At 36.8% G+C, this 15,904-nt stretch overlaps 3 protein-coding genes across 3 annotated transcripts; all 3 read right to left on the reverse strand.

The window, feature by feature from the left end:
- Window positions 1–5,063: 5,063 nt before the first annotated feature.
- LOC120356469 (pre-mRNA-splicing factor 38B-like) lies at window positions 5,064–5,585 on the reverse strand. The gene has a single exon (XM_039445426.1). It carries the CDS (start codon window positions 5,583–5,585, stop codon window positions 5,064–5,066), a length of 522 nt encoding a protein of 173 aa, XP_039301360.1.
- Window positions 5,586–5,589: 4 nt separating this feature from the next.
- LOC120356535 (octapeptide-repeat protein T2-like) lies at window positions 5,590–6,465 on the reverse strand. The gene has a single exon (XM_039445502.1). The coding sequence runs from the start codon at window positions 6,463–6,465 to the stop codon at window positions 5,590–5,592; it is 876 nt and encodes a 291-aa protein (XP_039301436.1).
- A 234-nt stretch (window positions 6,466–6,699) lies between these two features.
- On the reverse strand, window positions 6,700–7,116 carry LOC120356601 (vicilin-like seed storage protein At2g18540). The gene has a single exon (XM_039445577.1). It carries the CDS (start codon window positions 7,114–7,116, stop codon window positions 6,700–6,702), a length of 417 nt encoding a protein of 138 aa, XP_039301511.1.
- Between the last annotated feature and the right edge of the window lie 8,788 nt (window positions 7,117–15,904).

Genomic DNA, 15,904 nt, shown 5'->3' on the forward strand with positions numbered 1-15,904 from the left:
GAAGCATCTAAATTTCAAAATCAACTTTGTGAAAATAGTTAAGGACTGAACATTTTTGTGAAGTGGAAAACTACAAGACTTTCACCTATTTCGGACAATGTGTAACCTTATCTAAATTTGGGAGAGGAATAGGACAAGATTACCTCATCTTTTCTCCCACTATCATTTTTATGATGTACTTATGATATGAATCAAGTAATTAAAAAATTAATTATGTAATGCATGATCATATTAGTGATAGGAGAAATGATACCATCTTTTCAGGACATTGAATAACTTCAGAGCTTATTCCTGGTAAAAACTTTCCACCAAAGTTTTTCCTCTTCATATTATTCCGATATTCTGATTCCCAACATCGTTACCCTCTCAGCACTGTTCCGCTATTTACCGAATTCTAGAATTGTCAAGAGGTGTTCTAATCGGAAGGAAAGCGATTTAAAAGCGATTGGATTATTGCTGGAAGCTGAAATTCAAATTAGCTCTATTAGCTCGAACAAAGGCATTGAAGGGTGGCAGCATCGATTGACTTCTTTCTCCAAGAGTTTTTGTTATTCAATTGCTTTTTATACGTACAAAAAAGGTGAATGCAGTGAGTCTGCTGGGATAGAGCTCTTCAAAACCGTTTTTCTATTGACTCGCCCTAATTTTCCTTTTTACATGCATTTTGTTCAAACTCAATTAGGTTTGGTGTATATTTTTATAGCTAGCTCTAGTTTGTACCAAGAATACTTCTAAGCAAAACCCCCTACTGAAGAAAACTGGATTTTTTTAGACATCAACTAGACACTCGGAAATGCATTTTACTTACTAGACAACTGAACAAACCCATTTATTGAACTAATAAAAAACTTGTAAGTTTTTTTTGCGCAGCCATTCAATTATTGTTGTTAACCTCTATTATCATAATCTCTATCACCACTATTTGTTTTAGATATCATCTGAGTCTCTTTCCATCCATTTCTGTATACAAATGAATAAATCGTGATAATACAATCATTACTCGAATATTCTACAGTACTTTTCTTGTTGCTGTCTAAAAATTATTCAATAAACTCTACTTATAGGCCTACTCACTGGCTCCACGTTCCTAATTTGTACCCTTTGTTCAAAGTAAAGCTCTTTAATCATATGGAGATTGATTGATTGATTTATTTATTTGTTATATATGCTAGGTCTTGAAAAACCTATTGCATTTATACATTACAATAAAGGAGAGGAGGAATTTCAATGAATACAACATCTTAGAAATACATAATAAAAGCAATACAAATTTTACAACATGGGAAAATACTATTACAAAATAAAATGAAATGCCAATTGAGTATTAGCATCTTGAGGTACTAGACCTGTTTGAGATGGTGATATAAAAAATTGATTACAAAACTAGCGCTAAAAGGTAGTTACTGAGGCCGACAGTCGCATATGAAGTCACACATATTACATAACAGTATCGATGATTTATCAGTTTTAGCTTCGAAGTATATTGTGCAATATTATGATATAAAAGTTTATAAGGCTACATGAGAATTCTAAAAAAGGTATCCATTTTCTCACATTCCATTACAAATCTCTTGACATCAATCAATTCATTGATTATAGTGTCAACCTTCTATAATTGCACGTTAATAAACCACAACGAAGCTTAAAAAAGAGTGTTCAATGTGAGACTACCCGTTTAGAATGGAAAATATTGGGTTTTACCTCAAGAATTTGTTATATCTGATCCAATAAAAGGCTACAAATTACTCTGACCAATTACTTCATCAGCAATTATAAAAACTCCATAAGCAATATTGCATTTACAAGCAGATAAATTACTCTATCACAATGACAATTATTATAATGAAACCGTATGAATATATCCAATGTTTGTTTATCATTGATTCCAAAGGAGAAGAAATATGGTGTGATATCTTTTTAAGCAAGCAATAGGCTCCAGTCAGGCCTTACTAGCAAAGTTTTTTCTCCAAACTGCAGCGAGCAAGCTTCTTTAAAAGAATCTGAAAGTGATTTATTGGGGAAGCACCTGATACAACACCCAGTTGGCTACCTTCTTGCTTGTGTTACGATATTTTGGCAAAGTTTCCACCCTGGCTGAACATCAGAATATATTTCGTGGAGAATGTTGAGCATACCAGAATCTTCATGACTGTTCAAGATTCCTTATTAGGGCAAACTTGTATGATGTTCATAGATATATTACATTAGTATGATATGGAAAAATGAAATGTTTGAAAATTACAAAACATGAAGAAATGGGATGTTAAAAATTACAAAATATCGAGCTCCATCTCTGAAATGGAAGGCTTGCTATTCAAGTGGCTTGTTTCATGGAATTTTTGAGACATTATAACACATTTATTCACTACATTGTCCATGTTCCACAAGATTGTATTACAATAGGTTTGCCGTATTACTATGAGGTTAGCTATTCAAGTAGCTTCTTCCATTGAATAGTCACACAAAAACACATATTCATTACTATATTCATGTTTCACAAGATTGTATTGCAATAAGGTATATTTCCTTTCATTGATCGCTTATTATCGATTGATTCTTTTTTCTACTATCATCCATCATTATTGGAATATTATATTCTGATTACCTTCAACCTGAATCATTAGATAAATTGAACCCAAATCTTCTCATCGCGTGTCAACTCAAACTGATTCGAAAACTTCCTAATAATGCGTTTAATAGAACTTACAAGTATTTACTATTAAAATAATGACTCAATCTATAATATCGGATAATGATTGAATATCACTAATGATAGCCTTCCTTCAAACTCCCCAACCTGTATTGAAATATACATTTTAAAACGATAGCTTTATGTTGCAATATTGTTTGTTACATGTAATCGCTACAAATGATATATAATTTTGTTGCCAAGAGCTACCTGATAATGGGGATGGCAGTTATGATTTTAATGGATGAATAAATTCATCTATAGTCATTCTAGGATATCATTACTGGAATTCCGACATCTTCAAATCATTTCAATTATTTATTTATTTATTTATTTCATTGACAATTACAAATCATAATTATAATAAATATAATATGATTGGGAGAAGACAACAGACATGGCCCAAAACTGTCTTCTCCCAAATTTCTACAATAAAAGTTTCAAAAAAGAATAAGGTTAAGATTTCACTTTCACTTCAAAAAGTCCAATTTCCACTTCAAAACTAATGACTAAACTGAAAATTTTGAATTTTGATATTTAAAAACTGATTAAAAACAAAAATATTTCACTCAAATCTCTACAAATTGGAATTTTTCGAGTAATTTTGCAAAATTTTGAGCCAGAAAAGAAAAACATTCATTGACTTCACCACAAAGTATTGTTGTAAATACTGATTATGAAGAGATTTCAATATGATGATGTCAGATCTGAAAGAGTTTGTTCACTGGAATATGAGGTGATATTATCTGTGATATAATACAATTATGATAATATTATTGAAAACAAAATATAAATACCCTTTATAAACTATCCTTTAGGGAAATGTAGGGCTATGTACGATATGGTAATTGTAGAGTATTAGACAAACTACTCGTTTGAAATGTTTTAAATGAAAGGGTTCTTTATGTTTTCAATAATTTTCACTTTACAGATGGAATTAAATAGAGAATGAATTTATTCAAATGCTAATTGAAAGTAAACAATTTCGATCAAATGCAATTCAAGATGGCGGCTAAAATGGCGAGAATGTTGTCAAAAACAGGGGTTTTCACGATTTTCTTGAAAACGGCTCAAGCGATTTTGATGAAATGTATACCTAGAATAGTCATTGATAAGTTCTATCAACTGTCACAAGTCCCATATTTGTAAAAATTTCAGGAGCTCTGCCCCATCTATGCAAAGTTTGAATTTATATTCCCAATTATCAGGCTTCAGATACAATTTAAACAAAAAAATTCAAGTGGAAAAGATTGAACATGAGAATTTCTACAATTGATGCTCAGCAACATTTTCACCTAAAATGGAAAATAAGCTCGAAATTCGAGAAAATGTGATTATCCAATTGCAAACTGTTGTCAACTGTTGATTCTATTAAATCATTCACTATGAAGAGTGATAGCAGACCTCGTATGTCTCCAGCGTTATTGTCCTGTCACCAGCTGGCTCAGATCTTTGTTTATAAGTAGACTTGTGATGCGCGTGCACACTAGCGTCGTGTGATCAATTTTCAAAACGGCAAGGAAAGTTGTGTGAGTGCGCCACACCAGATTTTTAAAACAGTAGTTCATACAAGTTAAGTAATTTTACAATTTCGATCTTTTTCAATGAATATAATCGAGTTAGTGAAGTGGAAAAATTGTGAGAAATTGGAATCTGTCTTTACCAAATATTCAAACAGTACATAAAAACGCTCAATTCATGGTTCTGTATTTGCATAGAGTAAAGATAACGTTTAATTACGTGAAGTAATCGTTGGTCTCTGGTATTAGTAAGAAAATTCGAACCATTCGGAATTACTCTCAGAGAGTAATGAACAAGACCGTATTACAATTTTATATACACAAATTGACATGAACTCACGTCCAAGGAATCATTCATGATTCATTAATTCTTTAATATTAATCTTAACCATGGGGAGCTGAACATCAGGTTCGTACCAGTGAGGGTGATAATTTCGAATCTCGCACCAATGATGGACAGCTCGCTAATGCGTTGTCTGTTGTCTGTGAAGTCGAGAAGTAGACCACCAAAGTTATTGAATGAGCAGACCTGACAGGTCAGGAATGGAAGGGAAAACGTGAATTGCCAAGTTGGAGAGAGAGCATCTTGCCTTTTGCCTCTGGACTCTTGCTTCTTGCCTCTTGCCACTTGCCTTTGCCTGTTGCATCTTGCTTCTTACCTCTTGCCTCTTGTCTCTTGCATGCTGCTTCTTGCCTCTTGTCTTTTGCCACTTGCCTTCGCCTCTTGCTTCTTACTCTTGCCTCTTGCATGTTGCTTCTTGCCTCTTGCATGTTGCTTCTTGCCTCTTGCATGTTGCTACTTGCCTCTTGCCTTTTGCCACTTGCTTTCGCCTCTTGTTTCTTGCTTCTGAATCTTACTCTTGCTTCTTCTTCTTGCTTTTTGCTTGACTCTTGCTTCTTCTTACCTCTCGTCTCTTGCCTCTTGCATGTTGCTTCTTGCCTCTTGCATGTTGCTTCTTGCCTCTTGCATGTTGCCTCTTGCATGTTGCTCTTGCATGTTGCTTCTTACCTCTTGCCTTTTGCCACTTGCCTTCGCCTCTTGTTTCTTGCTTCCGCCTCTTGCCTCTTGCATGTTTCTTCTTGCCTCTTTCCTCTTGCATGTTGCTTCTTGCGTCTTGACTTTTGCCATTTGTCTTTGCCTCTTGTTTCTTGCTTCTGCCTCTTGCCTCTTGTCTCTTTCCTCTTGCTTCTTGCCTCTTGCATGTTGCTTCTTGCTTCTTGCATGTTGCTTCTTGCCTCTTTCCTCTTGCATGTTGCTTCTTGCCTCTTGCCTTTTGCCACTTGCCTTCTCCTCTTACTTCTCGCCTCTGCCTCTTGCATGTTGCTTCTTGCCTCTTGCCTCTTGCATGTTGCTTCTTGCCTCTTGCCTCTTGCATGCTGCTACTTGCCTCTTGCCTTTTGCCACTCGCCTTCGCCTCTCGTTTCTTGCTTCTGCCTCTTGCCTCTTGAATGTTGCAACTTGCCTCTTGACTTTTGCATGTTGCTTCTTGCCTCTTGACTTTTGCCACTTGTCTTCGCCTCTTGTTTCTTGCTTCTGCCTCTTGCCTCTTGTCTCTTGCCTCTTGCTTCTTGCCTCTTGCATGTTGCTTCTTGCTTCTTGCATGTTGCTTCTTGCCTCTTGCCTCTTGCATGTTGCTTCTTGCCTCTTGCCTTTTGCCACTTGCCTTCTCCTCTTACTTCTCGCCTCTGCCTCTTGCATGTTGCTTCTTGCCTCTTGCCTCTTGCATGTTGCTTCTTGCCTCTTGCCTCTTGCATGCTGCTACTTGCCTCTTGCCTTTTGCCACTCGCCTTCGCCTCTCGTTCTTGCTTCTGCCTCTGCCTCTTGCCTCTTGCCTCTTGCATGTTGCTTCTTGCCTCTTTCCTCTTGCATGTTGCTTCTTGCCTCTTGACTTTTGCCACTTGTCTTCGCCTCTTGTTTCTTGCTTCTGCCTCTTGCCTCTTGTCTCTTTCCTCTTGCTTCTTGCCTCTTGCATGTTGCTTCTTGCTTCTTGCATGTTGCTTCTTGCCTCTTGCATGTTGCTTCTTACCTCTTGCCTTTTGCCACTTGCCTTCGCCTCTTGTTTCTTGCTTCTGCCTCTTGCCTCTTGCCTCTTGCATGTTGCTTCTTGCCTCTTTCCTCTTGCATGTTGCTCCTTGCCTCTTTCCTCTTGCATGTTGCTTCTTGCCTCTTGACTTTTGCAACTTGCCTTCGCCTCTCGTTTCTTGCTTCTGCCTCTTGCCTCTTGCATGTTGCTTCTTGCCTCTTGCCTCTTGCATGTTGCTTCTTGCCTCTTGTCTCTTGCATGTTGCATCTTGCCTCTTGCCTTTTGCCACTTGCCTTCACCTCTTACTTCTTGCCTTCGCCTCTCGTTTCTTGCTTCTGCCTCTTGCCTCTTGCATGTTGCTTCTTGCCTCTTGACTTTTGCCACTTGTCTTAGCCTCTTGTTTCTTGCTTCTGCCTCTTGCCTCTTGTCTCTTGCATCAGGCTTCTTGCCTCTTGCATGTTGCTTCTTACCTCTTGCCTTTTTTCACTTGCCTTCGCCTCTTGTTTCTTGCTTCTGCCTCTTGCCTCTTGTCTCTTTCCTCTTGCTTCTTGCCTCTTGCATGTTGCTTCTTGCTTCTTGCTTCTTGCCTCTTGTCTCTTGCATGCTGCTTCTTGTCTCTTGCCTTTTGCCAATTGCCTTTGCCTCTTTTTTCTTGCTTCTGCCTCTTGCATGTTGCTTCTTGCCTCTTGCCTCTTGCATGTTGCTTCTTGCCTCTTGCCTTTCGCCACTTGCCTTCGCCTCTTGTTTCTTGCTTCTGCCTCTTGCCTCTTGCCTCTTGCCTTTTGACTGTTTCTCCTTTCCTCTTATCATTCACGTTTTGCTTTTTTCCTATTTTTCGCCTCTTGCCTGTTGACTCGTGCCTCTTGCTTCTTGACTCTCGCATCTTGCCTCTTGTACAGCTTCTAACTACAATTTGCGTCACAAAATGCATTTAAGGGTAACATCAGGCACTCATACCAGACACAGAAAAAATAGAATAATGTGGGGGTGGTAGGAGGTGAATGGGTGGAAGAAAGAGGGGAAGATGAACAAGAAAAGTGGGGAGGAGATTTGAAGCAAACGGAGAAGCATGATGATAAGGGGGAAGATGTTCAAACCGAAGTGGGAAGAAATGAAGAGGGAGGAGAAGTAGGAGAAGATGAAGGGACCAAAGGAGGAGTGGAAGCGATGGAGATAAGAAGAAGAAGAAGAAGAAGAAGAAGAAGAAGAAGAAGAAGAAGAAAAGAAGGAGAAGAAGAAGAAGAAGAAGAAGAAGAAGAAGAAGAAGAAGAAGAAGATGATGATGAAAGTGGGGGACAAAAAAGATGAAGTAAAACGTATAGGAATCCGCTGAGATGAGGAAAAATAGGACAACAATTAATTGTAAGGAAAAAAGGAATATGAAGAAGAAATGTGAGAGAAGGAGGAGAGGCACGATAGGAAAATGACAATTATTGGAAAGGAGAACTAGATAAGATAGAGCAGAATAGGCGGGGGAGGAGAAGCAAGAGCAGAAAGATGATGAGTTGAAGAAGTGAAACAAGGGAGTTGAGAAAAAAGTGGAGAAAGAAAAGAAATAGTTGGAGAAAAGGAGAAGAAGAAGAACAAGAAGAAGAAGAACAAGGAGAAGAAGAAGAAGAAGAAGGAGAAGAAGAAGAAGAAGAAGAAGAAGAAGAAGAAGAGGAAGAAGTTGAAAAAGTGAAAAAAGAGAGTTGGGGAAAAAGGTGGAGGAAGAAAATAAATAGTTGTAGAGAAGAAGACGAAGAAGAGGAAGAAGAAGAGGGAGAAGATTAAAGAAAAGATAAGAAGGAGAAGAAGTAAGTTTGGCTTGTTGCGTGAATAGGACGGTTGCGTCAAGATTCAATTTGCCCAGTAAGCGGTTGACGACTGCGTGAGCTGTATGCTAAGGCCTTGGCCACGTCATCCACCAACCTCCAACCACACAGAGATCATCGCGTTTATTTGATACACCCCTCATCCAATTCCGTCTTTTCGAAATTATGCACGAATATCTGGCGCGAAACACTAGTGAATAATGTAGCAAAAAGTTCAGAGCAGACTGACGCTACAAATTTCACCCTACTTTTCTCATTTTCTTCTATTGCAAAACGTTTTGAAGACACCTCTTGCATTTTATGCTGTCACTTCTTCTTATATCGCACAGAAAACTTTCATGCTCATGCATAATATTGAACCTTTATGAATATTATAATATGAAAAAGGCAGCTGCTACTTTAGTCCAGCTCTCTAGTCTATCAGGAGCTATTGTGAAATCATCAATTTCAATAATAAGTAAAGACATTCAATAATACAAGGATTAACCTTAAAGCCTACAAAGCCTGATATACTTAATTGCAATCTGATGATGGCTACATTATTTCCATTATCCATTGGTTCATCAAAGACTCCACTTTAAACCTCCAGGTATGCTTGGAGCAATGAATATTCAAATTTAGGAATGAAACTGGCAAACAATCAAGGATTGATTTTCTCTCATACAAGAATAATTTTTCCCTACAGTTACCTTGGAAAGTGGCCATTGCTGCACTGATTACAGATCGCAAAGAATCACTTTTCCGCTCTAGTGCGGGAATAGTTATTTGTGCAACTAGTGCGCAAAGTGACAGTTTGCTGCACCGAAAGAAACGTTTACGCCCGAGCCTTAGGCGAGGGCGGAATGGTTTCTTGAGTGCAGCAAACAAACTTTGCGCACGTATTTCACATTAAATTTTCCCTACAGTTACCATTGAATATCAAAAGTGGGTAATTATGGGTAAAATTCCCTGAAATCCATCAAATGTTATTCTGTTTAGTTTTATTATCAATAAAAACCTTAATTTATTCAAAATAGAATAATAATTGAATAATAATGATTAGTAATTCAATTGAAAATTCATCTGACTGCTTGAAGGAGGTTTATGTTATGTAAGCATTGAAATGACTATAATCAAGGCACATATTGGCAAGGCAACGCTGTTCTCCACTGTCATTATAACGAGGGCCTCACTAGGAGTGCAGTTACCAACTTAATTTTGATTTTGCTGCACTGGTGCTCCATTAACCTACTAACTATTTTGCGTTGTCATGCTGCAAATCTGGAGTACGCAAAGTACTCACTTTGCGCACTAGTGCGGAAAAGTGATTCTTTGCGGCCTGCAATCAGTGAACAAATGGTCACTTTTCAAGGTATCTGTAGGAAAATAATTTTTCCGCACTCCAGATTTGCAACATGGCAACGCAAAATAGTTAGTGCGTTATATGGAGCACCAGTGCAGCAAATCAAAATGAAGTTGGTAACAGTGACTGTTATAATAATAATAACGATGGACAAGGACAAGGACACCCTGAGTTGGAGGACAGCACAGTGCCACCCACCTCCCACCACCCACACACCACACAGCCGCCATTCAAACACACATACTACATTCTATTTCATTTATTAATTATTAAATTACACAGAAAAACATTTGATGCATTTCAGGCAATTTTACCCATAATTACCCACTTCTCATATTCAATGGTAACTGTAGGAAAAATTAAATGTGAAATACGTGCGCAAAGTTCCTCTGCTGCACTCAAGAAGCCATTCCGCCCTCGCCTGCGGCTCGGGCGTAAACGTTTCTTCCGGTGCAGCAAACTGTCACTTTGCGCACTAGTTGCACAAATAACTATTGTATGCAGATAAATTTGTTACCGTGAACTACGATTAGGTATTTCGATCACTGATTGATTTGTTTTCAATGTATTATCAATGGGAATAAGTGAAATGGGAAATTTCTACAACGCATACATAAATTTGACTCCAGAAAATCGAGTTATTCACCACAATTTACAATATGATACAGCAGGTTAATTCGTGGATGAGAGTAGTAATTATTACAGTATCATACCAATAGCATCAGTATCGTAATAATTGGAGTTTCATCACTGTAAAGTGGACAGGGGTACACCGAACACTGCTCACTGTTTATAGGACCCATCCGAGGATAATTGTTTTTCAACCCCCCGAAAATTCCAGTGACACAGGTCTGCGTCTTCGCCCCTCCCCTGTGTCCTGTGGCCACCCCTTGTAAAGATTGATACTTCCGCATGAACGTTCAGGAAGTGAAAAAATAGTTGTTGGAATGTTCACTTGAATATATACTAAAAAAATCTGGTGTGGTACACTCACACAACTTTCCTTGCTCATTGAACTGTAAGCCTCATTCTTAAACGAGAATAATTTAGGGGAATAACATAATAACATATTTGAAACTATGATCAGACTACTGTATATACTGTATTACGGAGCTCCTGCAATTTTCCCAGAAATAAGACTCATGTCAGTTGATAGGGCTTATAAATAGCTATCTATGGTATAAATTTGAAGAAAATCGTTATAGCCGTTTTCGAGAAAACCGTGAAAAACATGGTTTTTCAGTAATTATCCGCCATTTTTTCCGCCATCTTGAATTGAATTTCATTGAATTTCTTACTGTCAGATCCTCATGGTATAAGGACCTTGAGTTAGAAATTTCAAGTCAATCGGTTGATTAGGAATGGAGTTATCGTGTTCACAGAAATACACACACATACACACACACACACACACACACACACACACACACACACACATACATACACACTCACACATACACACACACACACAGACCAACTCCCAAAATTCTTGTTTTTGAACTCAGGGGACCTTGAAACGTATAGAAAACTTGAAATTAGGGTACCATATTTTTTTTGGAAAGCAGTACTTTCCTTACCTATGGTAATAGGGCAAGGAAAGGAAGAATCTAGTGACTGAAATGAGAGAGATGAAGCTGAAAATTCCTGGTATAAATACATTCTATTTCCTCGAGATTTTTATCAGCTTCTCCGTTATTTTAGCCCATCGAAATATATAATATCTGGGAAGATTTTCTCACAAAACACTCTAATCATTCGCATTCCTTGGAGTATATTCAGCTCTTTCAAATTTCATACATCTCTCCCGTATCTATATTTTCAATAAGTTTGCGAAATCCTGTACGTTCAAGAAAGATTTGTTGCCTGATGACATGCTTGAAACAAAGATATCGTCTGGAAATACTATCAATAAATTATCAGTACCTGGAAATTCTGGAGAAAAATCGCGAAGTCTTTCCAGTACTCACTAATGAATCAAGCTGAGCTGGAAGAGACTCGTTATAATCAGACACGAGTGGAACACAAGGCGGAAATAAATAATGCTGTACGTCTCGTGAATTCGGGCTTAGGTACTCGTAGAAAGAAGGCTGCTTCGTTCCATTTTCTTCTCTCTTCATCTCCTCTTTCTTCTCGCTTGCTCCTATCTTTATTCTCTCTTGTTGCACTCTCTCTTACCAGTTCGTAGAAGAGCAAAGATGCTCAGCTGCTACAAGATGAAGAATTAATGGTGGACAGGAGCAGTTGCTATCACAGGGTGCAGAGCAGCCTCCAGCCTGTTTGAAAGCGAACAATGAAAAATTGTTAATAATCAGCAAGAGTCATCGGGGACTTTTGAAAGGAGATCAAGCAATATCTCCGGGCCTGAATCATTGCTTCCATCCTACTTGGGAAGCTCATATAAATTTAATTGCATCCTTGATATCTTCGGTAACAGGCTGAAGCTGGCCTGATTGGCCATTGACGTCAGTTTTTGTTTACTTTCAACAAGAGGAAATTGATACTTAATGTTCTATTTTCAACAAAATTGGGCAATGAAATTTGCTGAGGAGAACTTAGGCTAGGCGCACACCAGTTAGTCAAGACAAGACAAGACATGATCAGACACGTTTAGTCACAATACTTCACATTGTTGCTTATGACGCAACTCACACTGGTTAGTCATTGCAATTGGACTTGTCTTCTTAAGCAACTATGTGAAGTATTGTGACTAAACGTGACTAGTCTTGTCTTGACTAACCGATGTACGCCCAGCCTTATTGAATCAAAAAGACTAAGAAATTGTCAAAAAACCACTGATTTATTGATAATTAGAAAGACCGGTTTCGGTTATTACACCATTGTCAATCTCTGATAAACTAAAACTAAATACAAGAGCAGCAGAATTTATACTAGTAGGCAAGTACTGCTATTGGTCAAGGGCATGAACGCCTGCCATTGGCCTAGCTAGACAGTCTCCTCCCACTCAACGGTGTGACAAAATGGCGACTTAAGCAACAGAATCGCCATGATAATAAAAAAAAATTATTATCAGAATGGCGACTTAAGCAACAGAATCGCCCTGATAATATTTTTTTTTTTTATTATCATAAATTTTAAATTATTATCAAAATGGCGACTTAAGCAACAGAATCGCCCTGATAATAATTTTTTTTATTATCATGGCGATTCTGTTGCTCAAGTCGCCATTTTGTCACACCGTTGAGTGGGAGGAGACTGTCTAGCTAGGCCAATGGCAGGCGTTCATGCCCTTGACCAATAGCAGTACTCGCCTACTAGTATAAATTCTGCTGCTCTTGTAATAACCGAAACCGGTCTTTCTAATTATCAATAAATCAGTGGTTTTTTGACAATTTCTTAGTCTTTTTCATTCAATATGAATAATTACCACAATATCAACTTCTCAACTACACAAAAAGAAAAACTTATTGAATCACAATAAAGGTTTTTGTTCCAGTTCACAAGTCTTCAATAAACTGCATGCGATAGGGGAGTAAGGTGCTTCTAAACAATTTGAATGAGGAAAAGTGAATAATTAATTATTGATGTTGTATTCTATGACGAAACAGAGTTTCTAAACTACAACAGAGAAACAATGATATTCCCTTCATAATTATCTTTGTTGGATGGTTGGTGTACATGGAAATGAATTTGAGTATTATACTGGTAATCATATAGAATGAATATAATGAAATGATCTGAAATAATTATATTCAAAATACAATCATTTTATGGAAAGTTACTAGATAACTACGCAATAGAGAGAAATAGAAATCTCGTTATAAAAAGAATTAGTATTGGGTAACAAAAGCTGATTACCAATATTCATCCATTACCGGTTCTGGTCATTACGACAGTTAAGTGGGATTATCACTAAATGATGGGGACAGGAGGATATATTACGATATTATTGATGTTGCTCGTTACAAAAATACGATTTTGGTAAGTAGAACTGAATTTTAAAGAGAATTTCAAAATAACTCAAGAATTGTTTCCGATAAACCTATTTCCTCATTCGATGAACTTTTTCTCATGTAAATTAGAAGGGTTTCAGAATAAGATCGGTTATTTCGTAGCTTTGTAGTTGATAATGATAGGTGATTGAAAAGACTCCAACTTCTTATCAATTGGATTTGTGACCTTTTTCAATTTAATTCATAACAATAACATAACGACTACTGATATAATTCAATCTATATTTTAGAATATAACTGGATTGTTTCAGGTGTTGATTGTTTTCGTGGACATTATTTAATACCTTCTATGGTATTCATCTCATTGACAACTAATTAGCGAGCCTCATAGGTGAAGCTATTTTTGTATTGAAGACTCTTTCATCAAATAATGCTGTATTATCAATGAAATGGGTAGAGAGATGAAGATTGAACTGTTTCTCTATTACATACTTGACTGAGAGGTAGTAGACGTTTAGAGTTTGGACTCTCTTTAGGAGGTCACTCTCTCCCTTCTTTCCCTTTTTTTTGTTCTGGCTATGCTTAAAACTGTTTCATGTTTTCCAAAGGCTCGGTTACTGAACAAACGGTTTATGAATTTTTGCATGACAGAAATGTTTCAGACATATGATTGACGTTGCATGTCGTGACTTGAAAGACGTGTAATTTCAATTTGCGACATGAAGGCAAGCCATGCCTTGGTTCCCTGATGAATTAGTGAAGGGGAAAAACTGCAACACCTTACAATCCTTGATAAGGCAAAACAATGGTTACCCGAGCATGCGACTGTTATTGGCTCTATTACCCGGTAATGGACTTCAGGAAAACAAGATATGATGTATTCCAGCAAAATAGTTCAAAGCATTATTACGTCAAATGTTTATCATATTAGCTGGAAATTTATTTTGAGATTATATTTCGAGGAATCCTCTAATTTTAATCTAGGATTCTAATTCTTCTAATAGTGGTAACTGATATCATCCTCAGGGTTCTTTCTAACGTGGAGAGCTCCCAGAGTTCTCTATACAATATCTACTTCCACCATACTCTCTTCCAGGTGAAGAGAACAACTCCCTAGCTAATAGAATCTTCAATCCTTGATAATCTTCTATAAACACGTGGGCTTCATTCACAAGCAAGGTTTATTGAGCTTGAAAACTCCATTTCATACTTCTGAGAGACTGTTATAATCATTCTGTTGAACGTGTCTAGAGGGAATCAATGTTACATTGATTCATTGTGTTCATTGATTTACTGATTAATTGATCGTTAAATTTTAAATTATTAATACAGTATTTTTCAGTTATTAGTGATAATTTAGTGAATTTTTTTTTTTAATTTGGTTTTAAACTTTCCTAAATTCTGAATTCCTAGTTTATAAGTATTTTGGACTCAAAATTGGACAAAAATCGTGAAAACATAACCTCTTTTTGAACAATTTCTATCTAAATTTGGGAAAGGAACAGTTTTGGGCTTCAAGCCTGTTGTTCCTTCCCCAATCATTCATAGTTGAGAATTATATTGTAATATATGTATCAATGTATAAATAAATGAATGAATAAATCATTGTGTTCTTCATTTCTACTCAAAGGAAAAATAAAATTTCCATGTTTTGAATTACCAGGGACAGAACATTCGGTTTTTGTGGAACCAATAATCAATGATAATTTACGTGGAACTGATGATATGTTTCAAAAGTAGTGGGAAGCTAATGAGCATTACTTATTGTAGATCTCTATCTTCTCCTCAATATTACAAACTGAATCTATAAAAAACTTTAACTGATCTCAATGTGAAAATTTTGATATGATCATATCATTTTAGATCATCTAGCAGACTCGGGTCACGTTGCTTCTCAATATGCGACTAGCCTAATGAGAAGGAACAGTTGCTGAACTAATGAGAATTGAGCAAATAATTGAAAAGCTAATCTTAAATCAATCAAGGATGATAACTTGTTCGTGATTCGGATTATAATATTGCTGTCGCATGACTAATTTGTTGTAGAAGCTTGATAAATGCCATTATTACATGGAAACTCGCCTATAAATTGATTGAAATTCAGGGATTACTCCTCTATTTATTACAGACAATGAAGATATCAGAATCAAGTCACGCGATTGTGACATCGAAATTTCAAACTCATGGATCATAAATGAAAGACAAATAGTAAGTTGCATTTTTTCCGTGAATATTTCAAAGAAATTTTTCAGTGGACATTTCAGTCCACTAATTTTACTGAGAATTTATGAAAGTGAGGAGAGATTAATCGTTGGTGATATCAATTAAGACCTTTGGCCGAATAATGGCCTTTCAAGTCAATAATCAAGTTGAAAACCAAAAATTGACCGTTTACAGCAATGTCAAATAGAATGTATTCTGTATTCCAGGTGCATTAGTTTAAAGAAAGTATCTATTCACAATCAATCAGATTCATGAAGCTTCCTCATCCTTTTAGATACAGCTCACTTTTTTGCTCTTATTCAATCTCCTCTCCACATTAGGCCAGCTACTCACATATCGATTTTGAACTTCCGATGTTTTGCAATCCTTATAAATTCTTCC

This window comes from Nilaparvata lugens, chromosome 1, assembly GCF_014356525.2.
Source record: "Nilaparvata lugens isolate BPH chromosome 1, ASM1435652v1, whole genome shotgun sequence".
Classification (NCBI taxonomy): Eukaryota; Metazoa; Arthropoda; class Insecta; order Hemiptera; family Delphacidae; genus Nilaparvata; species Nilaparvata lugens.

Coding starts and splice junctions, on each gene's coding strand:
- LOC120356469 (XM_039445426.1), bottom strand. CDS start 5,585: ATGCAAGAGGCAAGAGGCAAGAAGCAACATGCAAGAGGCAAGAGGCAA.
- LOC120356535 (XM_039445502.1), bottom strand. CDS start 6,465: ATGCAAGAGGCAAGAGGCAAGAAGCAACATGCAAGAGGCAAGAGGCAG.
- LOC120356601 (XM_039445577.1), bottom strand. CDS start 7,116: ATGCGAGAGTCAAGAAGCAAGAGGCACGAGTCAACAGGCAAGAGGCGA.